Source organism: Sus scrofa, chromosome X (assembly GCF_054392235.1).
Source record: "Sus scrofa isolate SSC_HxYL_T2T_F1_AM1 chromosome X, Sscrofa_HxYL_maternal_Yorkshire_Landrace_v2.0, whole genome shotgun sequence".
Classification (NCBI taxonomy): domain Eukaryota; kingdom Metazoa; phylum Chordata; class Mammalia; order Artiodactyla; family Suidae; genus Sus; species Sus scrofa.
The window spans coordinates 70,824,416-70,834,595 of NC_139401.1; the positions used below are offsets into that span (position 1 = coordinate 70,824,416).

The 10,180-nt window shown below is 41.3% G+C and overlaps 1 protein-coding gene across 5 annotated transcripts; it reads left to right on the top strand.

Moving 5' to 3' along the window:
* The first annotated feature begins 610 nt into the window (after positions 1-610).
* Positions 611-8,537, top strand: PBDC1 (polysaccharide biosynthesis domain containing 1). Of its 5 annotated transcripts, none has more exons than XR_014835643.1 (6): positions 611-657; positions 752-817; positions 2,564-2,623; positions 3,118-3,540; positions 4,132-7,698; positions 8,014-8,537. XR_014835643.1 is itself a non-coding variant. In XM_005657838.4 (6 exons), exons 1-6 carry the CDS (start codon positions 628-630, stop codon positions 8,217-8,219), a joined length of 615 nt encoding a protein of 204 aa, XP_005657895.3. In that variant the 5' UTR covers positions 611-627; the 3' UTR covers positions 8,220-8,537. The 5 variants fall into 5 exon arrangements, 4 of the variants coding, with proteins under 4 accessions (XP_005657895.3, XP_084864585.1, XP_013846388.2 ...); XM_005657838.4 differs by having other exon boundaries at positions 3,118-3,258; positions 7,587-7,698; XM_085008459.1 differs by lacking the exon at positions 752-817 and having other exon boundaries at positions 611-685; positions 3,118-3,258; positions 7,587-7,698.
* The last annotated feature ends 1,643 nt before the right edge of the window (positions 8,538-10,180 follow it).

The window sequence follows — 10,180 nt, forward strand, 5'->3', positions numbered from 1 at the left end:
GATTCCCTTTGTCTGGAGTTTTCCTTGCCTCCCTCTTTGGCTACTTTGCTAACTGCCCTTCATTATTTAGCTTAGGTGTCCTCTCTTTGTGTTCCCAAGATATCTGATACTATGATGAGATCACCATTTACTTGTTCCCTCACTGCTATGTAGCTCTTCCAGGTCAAGCACTAAATTCTTCTCTCCACCCCATTGCTAGCAGCATGCCTGTTTGTGGCTTGGGTTGCTGCAAAGTGTGTGTGTGTGTGTGTGTGTGTTGTGTAAGCGTGAGTAGGCACAAATGGAGAATGTGAATTCGAATCCCTACAGGGCACTCAGCACAGGGGGGTGTGAAAGTTGTTTTAACTCGATCCTGTCTCATGCTGATCACATATGTTACCGACCATTAAGCCACCTCTGATCAGGAAAGTAGCTTAGACTTGGCAACAACGCCGCATCTTTGCGTCTGCGCAGGGCGGGGGCTGAGAGGTCACGGAGTATAACCTACAGGGGCGGGAGAGTTCGCGCAGGCGCAGCGGCAGTCGGATGAACGCTGTTTTTGCTCCGCCTTTCCTTTTCAAGGAACTGCGAAAGAATCACGCAAAAAGTCATTTCCGGGGTGTGAAGCCACGCTTTGTCGGCTGCAAGATGGAGGCAACTAGTGGAGCTGATGATCTGGTGAGGCGAGAGCCTGCTTTAAGGTCAGGTGAGCGGGGAAATCGAGCTGGGTCGAGCCTTGAACTCTCCCTCCCCACCTCTTTTTCTTTCCCAGGTTTCCGGGGAACTGGTGTCAGTGGCACATGCTCTTTCTCTCCCAGCGGAGTCTTATGGCAATGATGTGAGTATGACAAACCCACAGCACCCACTCTCCCAGCTGTCCAGGAGTGTTTGCAGGGCCAACCTGCAAATTGTTACCCCCTACCCCCGTTATCTTCTGTAGACCCTTTCCACGTCTGCTAGAAACCAAGCCTTTCAACTAATTCCAATCTCATTTAATAAACGCAGGACTAATGCTAATGGGAGCAGTTCCCAAACCATGCTGCACTTGGGAAGCTTTTAAATATCCCACTATCTAGCTCACAGTTCATCACAATTAAATTAGACTATCTGAGGGGTGAGAGTCAGGAATGAGTATTTTTAAAAGGTCCCAGGGTGATTCCTTTTTGCAGTAAAGTTGCACTGGTTTATGGTGTATCTGGTTTAGATCCTTGAGAAAGCATATGATGTATTTTGAGATACAAGACTCAGGGATATGAAAATAGTAATAACACTCAAATAAGAATGTGATGTATACTAGATTAGAGTTATCAGGACATAAGATCCAAAGGAGTTTAGCCAAAGAAGAAACCTCAAAGGACCCAGACAGTACAAGACTAGTTCGCTGAGGAAGTGGATCTTGAACTGAATCTTCCAAGTGTAGGTGGACAAAGGACATGAATTGGCAGTCAGGAAAAGGGCATTGTCTAAGGCATAGAGGTAAAAATGCATGTTTTTTTTTCCCTGGGATCAGTTAAATAGATCCATTTAATTGGAGTGAGAGATTCCAATGGAACAGTTGCTTGGTAAGGCTTATTATTGCCTGCTTCATGATACTGATACATTTCTAAACGTTGCAGGATAGGGAATTGGCTATCTGATAAACACAAATGATGATTATGACATGCTACACTTTTAAAAGTGAAAAGTAATTTCACTTCTGTTATATAACTCTGTCCTCTGAACAACTCAGGGTATGTGGGTATTTCAGTTTTACAGTGATTTAACTCAGTCCTGAGAAGGTAATTATCTCCTGCTTTATTTTATTTTGCTTTTTTCCTAAGGGCTGCACCAAGGCATATGGAAGTTCCCAGGCTGGGGGGTCCAATTGGAGCTGTAGCTGTTGGCCTACACCATAGCCACATCAATGCAGAATCCGAGACGTGTCTGCAACCTACACCACAGCTCACGGCAACGCTGGATCCTTAACCCACTGAGCAAGGCCAGGGATCGAACCTATGTCTTCATGGATGCTAGTCAGATTCGTTAACCACGGCGCTACAATGATGGGAACTCCCCCCATCTCTTGCTTTATATTCTTCACTTTCACTAGCTGCTGGGAAAAGGGCTAGTGGCTCGTTTTGTTTATTAGACTGTGTAGGTAGCTTCTTTTGGTTGTCATAGGGACAAAAGAGTTATTTTATTGTCCAAACTTAGTAGTCCAGTTTTCAACTTTTTTTTTTTCTTTTTAGGGCCATACCTGTGGCATACGGAGGTTCCTAGGCTAGGTGTTGAATCTGACCTGTAGCCTCCAGCTTATGCCACAGCCATAGCAACACAGGATCTGTGACCTACACCACAGCTCACAGCAACACTGGACCCCTAGCCCACTGATCAAGGCCAGAGATCAAACCTGCGTCCTCGTGGATGCTAGTCAGATTCATTTTCATTGAGCCATGACAGAAAGTCCTAGTTTTTAACTTTTGACAAGACCATTAAGCTTGATAGCCCTCATGAGCATTAACTAGACATGTACAGGCTTCCTTAATTTGTTCTCTAGTAGTAGGATTGGGTGATTTCTGACCTGGCATTCTTCACTCCTTTGCAGCCTGATATTGAGATGGCTTGGGCTATGAGAGCAATGCAGCATGCCGAAGTCTACTACAAAGTGAGTTGTCTGTCTTCATTATTAAGCAGAATTAAATGTGTAATTTCAGTGTATGGTACTCTGCTTGCTAATCACCATTCTAAGCAAGTTAAAACAGTTGTGTTTGGGAGATAATTTTTATTACTATAAGATCTTATCCACAAGAGAACAGGAGTGTGGAAGTGCACTTCGTTTGGACAGTGAGGATTTGTGATTCTTTGCCCAGTGTTATGTTGCTAACCAGCAAAAGGGTGCCTCGCCCATAACTGAATTGAAGAAACCATAAAGGGCAATAACCAGGCATCACTAGGGCCAAAGGGCTTTGATTTGTGGAAGGGACTGTGGTATATTATGGCCCTTTAAAATAATGTCATGCTTTTATCTGGGACCTAGGCTGTCTATACTTTCTAATGAACTCTTCTGCCCTGAGAACCATGAGAATTTTCTGGGGAAAAGGTGATAGAAGTGTAATAAATTAGAGACTAGCGTCTTTGTGTTTTCTTATTTTCTGGCAGCTGATTTCATCAGTTGATCCACAGTTCCTGAAACTCACCAAAGTGGATGACCAAATCTATTCTGAGTTTCGGGAAAATTTTGAGAAACTCAGGATAGATGTATTAGACCCAGAAGAGCTCAAATCAGAATCAGCTAAAGAGGTAGGAATTCTCTCTTTTAAATATTGCCTAGCATCTGACCAACAAGTATTAATTGTGAATACATTTTTATATATTTAAACTTTTTTTTGGTTTGTTTTAAGGCAAATATGTAAAGAACCAGGTCTTTTATGTAGTTGTGATCAACTAATAAGTGTTTTTAAACTTACAGATTTCTCATGTTCACTGAATCTATTTTTTTTCCTCCCCTTTGTCTTGACTTGGAATTTTTTTTTTTTTTTTGGTCTTTTTAGGATTGCACCTGTGGCATATGGAGGTTCCCAGGCTTGGAATCAAATTGGAGCTGTAACTGCTGGCCTACGTCACAACCACAGCAACGCAGGTTCTGAGCTGCTTCTGTGATCTATACCACAGCTCATGGCAACACTGGATCATTAACCCACTGAGCGAGGCCAGGGATTGAACCTGTGTCCTCATGGATACTAGTCAGATTTGTTTCTGCTGAGCCATGACAGGAACTCCTGACTTGGAACTTTCATCCCTACCCATCTAGCCCTTTTAGAGGGGGAGGAATAAATTTACTTATGTGAATAGTTAGGCTTAGATAGAGGAATGGCAAATAGGGTACAGAGAGGTGTTTAGAGTCTATGGATTTCAGGTCATATTATCACAGGCCATGAATAATTGGAAAACTTGTGTTTTGCATTGCTTACTTGATTATCTTATACTTTTACAGAGCACTAAAACTCTGAGAGTTGGGAAATTTTTTTCCTTGAGAGTAGACTCTTGGCTTATGAGAAATGTAAACTTTTTTCTTTTTTTTTTTTTTTTTGTCTTTTGTCTTTTTGTCTTTTTGTTGTTGTTGTTGTTGTTGCTATTTCTTGGGCCGCTCCTGCGGCATATGGAGGTTCCCAGGCTACGGGTTGAATCGGAGCTGTAGCCACCGGCCTACACCAGAGCCACAGCAACGCGGGATCCGAGCCGCGTCTGCAATCTACACCACAGCTCACGGCAACGCCGGATCCTTAACCCACTGAGCAAGGGCAGGGACTGAACCCGCAACCTCATGGTTCCTAGTCGGATTCGTTAACCACTGCGCCACGACGGGAACTCCAACTTTTTTTTTTTTTTAATAATTTTTTTTATTTTCCCACTGTACAGCAAGGGGGTCAGGTTATCCTTACATGTATACATTACAATTACATTTTTCCCCCACCCTTTCTTCTGTTGCAACATGAGTATCTAGACAAAGTTCTCAATGCTATTCAGCAGGATCTCCTTGTAAATCTATTCTAGGTTGTTCTGATAAGCACAAGCTCCCGATCCCTCCCACTCCCGCCCCCTCCCATCAGGCAACCACAAGTCTCTTCTCCAAGTCCATGATTTTCTTTTCTGAGGAGATGTTCATTTGTGCTGGATATTAGATTCCAGTTATAAGTGATATCATATGGTATTTGTCTTTGTCTTTCTGGCTCATTTCACTCAGGATGAGATTCTCTAGTTCCATCCATGTTGCTGCAAATGGCATGATGTCATCCTTTTTTATGGCTGAGTAGTATACCATTGTGTATATATACCACCTCTTCCGAATCCAATCATCTGTCGATGGACATTTGGATTGTTTCCATGTCCTGGCTATTGTGAATAGTGCTGCAATGAACATGTAGGTGCATGTGTCTCTTTTAAGTCGAGCTTTGTCCGGATAGATGCCCAAGAGTGGGACTGCAGGGTCATATGGAAGTTCTATGTATAGATTTCTAAGGTATCTCCAAACTGTTCTCCATAGTGGCTGTACCAGTTTACATTCCCACCAGCAGTGCAGGAGGGTTCCCTTTTCTCCACAGCCCCTCCAGCACTTGTTATTTGTGGATTTATTAATGATGGCCATTCTGACTGGTGTGAGGTGATATCTCATGGTAGTTTTGATTTGCATTTCTCTTATAATCAGCGATGTTGAGCATTGTTTCAAGTACTTGTTGGCCATCTGTATATCTTCTTTGGAGAAATGTCTATTCAGGTCTTTTGTCCATTTTTCCATTGATTGATTGGCTTTTTTGCTGTTGGGTTGTATAAGTTGTTTCTATATTCTAGAGATTAAGCCCTTGTCAGTTACATCATTTGAAACTGTTTTTTCCCGTTCTGTAAGTTGTCTTTTTGTTTTCTTTTGGGTTTCCTTTGCTGTGCAAAAGCTTTTCAGTTTGATGAGGTCCCATGGGTTTATTTTTGCTCTAATTTCTATTGCTTTGGGAGACTGACCTGAGAAAATATTCATGATGTTGATGTCAGAGAGTGTTTTGCCTATGTTTTCTTCTTGGAGTTTGATGGTGTCCTGTCGTATATTTAAGTCTTTCAGCCATTTGGAGTTTATTTTTGTGCATGGTGTGAGGGTGTGTTCTAGTTTCCTTGCTTTGCATGCAGCTGTCCAGGTTTCCCAGCAATGCTTGCTGAATAGACTTTCCTTTTCCCATTTGATGTTCTTGCCTCCCTTGTCAAAGATTAATTGACCATAGATGTCAGGGTTTATTTCTGGGTTCTGTATTCTGTTCCATTGGTCTGTCTGTCTGTTTTGATACCAGTACCACACTGTTTTGATGACTGTGGCTTTGTAGTATTTCTTGAAGTCTGGGAGAGTGATGCCTCCTGCTTGGTTTTTGTTTCTCAGAATTGCTTTGGCGATTCTGGGTCTTTTGTGGTTCCATATAGATGTTTGGATTGTTTGTTTTAGTTTTTTGAAAAATGTCATGGGTAATTTGATAGGGATTGCATTGAATCTGTAGATGGCTTTGGGTAGTATGGCCATTTTTACAATATTGATTTTTCCAATCCAGGAACATGGAATATCTTTCCATTTCTTTGATTTCTTTGATTAAAGTTTTATAGTTCTCGGCATATAGGTCCTTTACCTCCTTGGTCAGGTGTATTCCGAGGTATTTGATTTTGTGAGGTAGAATTTTAAAGGTATCTTTTTTTTGTATTCCTTTTCTAATGTTTCATTGCTGGTATACAGAAATGCAACTGACTTCTGAATGTTAATCTTATATCCTGCTACTTTGCTGAATTTATTAATCAGTTCAAGGAGTTTTGGGGTTGAGTCCTTAGGGTTTTCTAGGTATAGTATCATGTCATCTGCATACAGTGACAGTTTGATCTCTTCTCTTCCTATATGGATGCCTTTTATTTCTTTTGTTTGTCTGATTGCTGTGGCTAGGACTTCCAAAACTATGTTGAAGAGCAGTGGTGAGAGTGGGCATCCCTGTCTTGTTCCAGATTTGAGTGAGAAGGCTTTCAGTTTTTCCCCATTGAGTATTATATTTGTTGTGGGTTTATCATAAATGGTTTGATCATATTCAGGAATGTTCCCTCTATACCCAGTTTGGCAAGGGTCTTGATCATGAATGGACGTTGGACTTTGTCAAATGCTTTTTCTGCGTCTATTGAGATGATCATATGATTTTTGACTTTTCTTTTGTTAATGTGGTGTATGATGCTGATTGATTTGCGTATGTTGAACCATCCTTGTGAACCTGGGATGACCCCAACCTGGTCGTGGTGTATAATTTTTTTGGTATGTTGTTGGATTCGGTTGGCTAAGATTTTGTTGAGAATTTTTGCATCTATATTCATCAATGATATTGGGCGATAGTTTTCTTTTTTGGTGGTATCTCTGTCTGGTTTTGGAATGAGGGTGATGGTGGCCTCATAGAATGTCTTTGGGAGTATTCCTTCTTCAACCTTTTGAAAGAGTTTAAGGAGGATGGGCACCAATTCCTCTTTATATGTTTGATAAAATTCACCTGTGAAGCCATCTGGTCCTGGACTTTTATTTGTAGGGAGTGATTTTATGGCCTCTTCAATTTCATTTTTAGTGATTGGTCTGTTCAGTTGGTCTGTTTCTACTTGATTCAGTTTTGGCAGGCTGTAAGATTCTAGAAAATTGTCCAAGAAATGTAAACTTTTAACTCTAGTCTATTATTGATCTTTGGAAAATTGCCTCTATTGAATGGACTTCTTTCTTAACTCTGTGACCTTGGGCCAAATCCCTGCCTTCTTTGTCTTGTTTGTGCTCTATTGGGGATGATTTAACTGTTTGGGCTGAACTATCCAGTAACTTAAAACAGCATATATTTAAAAAATTAAATTCTCTAGTCAAGGATTTAAGTATTTTATCAGATTATTTTTCCTGTTGGGAAATACCAGCCTAAAAGTACAATAGATAGCACAGAACACTCACTGCTAGTGAAACTAACAATCAACTCAATCCTAGTCTCTTTCACTATGGTTATTTTCATGCTGGGGAAATGGAAGCCCCTTTCCTGACTTCACTAGCCTCCTGTGTTTTTTAGCCAAGGCATCTTTTTTTACCTTCATAGAAGTGGAGACCATTCTGCTTGAAGTTTAATGGGATTGTAGAAGACTTCAACTATGGTACTTTGCTGAGACTGAACTGTTCTCAGGGCTACACTGAGGAAAACACTATCTTTGGTGAGTTTCTTTCTTCTGAGATTGTTTCTGTATAAGGAGAGTGAAGGATCTGGTTTTACTGATGAATTAGTGACAGGGATAGTTAGTTGAGGAGTTTTATTTGTTACATCTTTAAAGATCACATTACTGTCTTGAGTAACTAAGATAGTTAGGTATTTTCACCCTCATTTAGTATAGGATTAGAATTCCACATCTCTGACGCTTATGACTATACTTGAATGCTTTGCATGTTAGTTCAACTATGTCAATAGATTTCCATTAGGTTTAGAGAAGTAATTGTGACTAGGACAATAATCAATTGTATTCGCCTTTCAGCCCCCCGGATACAATTTTTTGCCATTGAAATTGCTCGGAACCGGGAAGGTTATAACAAAGCAGTTTACGCTACTGTTCAGGACAAAGAAGAGAAAGGAGCCAACAATGGAGGAGACAAGGGAGCTGACAGTGGAGGAGAAGAGAAAGGAGCCAACCAAGAAGGAGAAAAAGAGAAAACCAGCAAAGGAGGAGAAAAAGAGAAGTAATCCTGTAAAAAAATCAACAAAAGTGGTGAAGCAGCTATGTAAGGTAGACAGGGAATAGCACTCTAAAAGCTGCGACTCACCTGAGCCTACAAGTACCATGATGCTATTTGCACAGGCCCTTATGGTCAGATGTATCTCCTTGTTCAGTGGAAGGGCATACAGAAGGATGTCTTTCTGGCCTAATCATTAGCAGCTGCAGTAGTTGTTCTCTTGTATGAATTGGCTTGAAGACTATTAGTGGGGTCTTAGTTGATGGTTTCTTGTTCCTCGCCACCAGTCGAGTAAGAAATTTTGTAAATAAATTTCTTTTGGTTCTTATGACTATATCTGTGATTGACTTTTAAAAGGTATTGAAAATTACTTGACAGTTGATTTTTTTAGGTATATAATCCTTTTGTCATGTCTTATAAAAAATGACTTATGCCTCTCAGTGCTTCTTAGTATTTCCTGTAATGAAATTCCCTCAAACCTGTATAGTTGTACATGGTTTTGGATTAGAAGTCCTTACATAAGAATTGACTCTTGCCATTTGAGTGACTATAGCTTTTTTGATTTTCTTTGATATATCTTTCAAAAGATTTGATAAATACTCTATGGGGATAATAGCAGCAGCCTGAACCAGTTAGACTGGTGAACACAGCCCAGTTCCCATTAGAGCAGCAGGAGACTGGACCTGCTTCAGTACCTGCTTGTCTCTTGTAGCAGTTGTTACCTGAAATATAACAGAAATTAATAATTAAATATAAAACCTGATAGAGTGGCTTTTATTTTTTCCAATTTATTTTTTATTTTTGTTTTTTTGCTTTTCAGGGCTGCACCCACGGCATATGGAGGTTCCCAGGCTAGGAATCTAATCAGAGCTACAGCTGCTGGCCTATACCGCAGCCACAGACATCAGATCCAAGCCACATCTGTGACCTAGACCATGCATCTGTGACCTACACTGCAGCTCATGGTAACGCTGGATCCATAACCCACTGAACAAGGCCAGGGATCGAACCTGCAACCTCAAGGTTCCTAGTCACATTTGTTTCTTACTGTGCCACAATGGGAACTCCCATACTAACCATTTGATTTTGACTTGATCAAAAGTGATAATCAGATGAGTCCTTAAAGGAGACAAGAAATATCATTAGATAATCTGTTGCACTTGAAGAAGCAAACAGATATGTGAGAGAAGGGGGCCATGTGGGAAGGGCCATCTGGGAGCTGAAAGTGCTCCCAGGATGATAGCCAGCAAGAAAATGGAGATGTTATTCCTACGGTTAGAAGAAACTGAATTTTACCTATAACCGGTGAGCTTGGGAGAGGAAGCCAAGCTTCAGATGAGATTGTAGTCCTGGTTAATACTATGATTTCAGCCTTGTGAGACCCTGAACAGAGACCCAGTTAAGCCATACCTGGACTCTTAACCCATAGGACTGTCAGGTAACAATAGGTGTTGTCTTTTTTTTTTTTTTTTTTTTTTTGCCTTTTTTTTGGATTGGATTAAAAGACTATGTTTGTTAGCCTGTCTTGCATCTAGATTTAGCCATACCACTAAGTATGGCTAATACAATGTAACCTGAACTTTGTTTTGTGGCTCTTTTAGGGAAGTTACTTAAAGGAAGCTAATCTATCCACTGAGGTCCCAAGCACCAGCAGGACTGCTGCCTTAAGAACCCCTGAGCCCATAGCTGCTCCAGGATAGTCTTGTCTATCAGAGGGCCTAGGTCCTGGCTCCACACACTATTGGGTCAGCACTGGCCCTGGGAACCCACCAGCAGGCCAAAAGTCCACTGCCAGAACCCATAGAACCCTACAACCAGAGAACCTGAGACCTGGCTCTGCCCACCAGTGAGCTGGCACTAGCCCCAGAGCACACTGGGCCTCAACCTTGCCTATTAACAGGCCAATACCAGCTCTTGGACACTGGGCCCTTCAGCCAGAGATTTCAGGCCCCAGCTCCACCCACCAGTGGC

Coding starts and splice junctions, on each gene's coding strand:
- PBDC1 (XM_005657838.4), top strand. CDS start 628: ATGGAGGCAACTAGTGGAGCTGATGATCTG. Junction 658..751: donor CTAGTGGAGCTGATGATCTG/GTGAGGCGAGAG, acceptor TTTCTTTCCCAG/GTTTCCGGGGAACTGGTGTC. Junction 3,259..7,586: donor AATCAGAATCAGCTAAAGAG/GTAGGAATTCTC, acceptor TTACCTTCATAG/AAGTGGAGACCATTCTGCTT.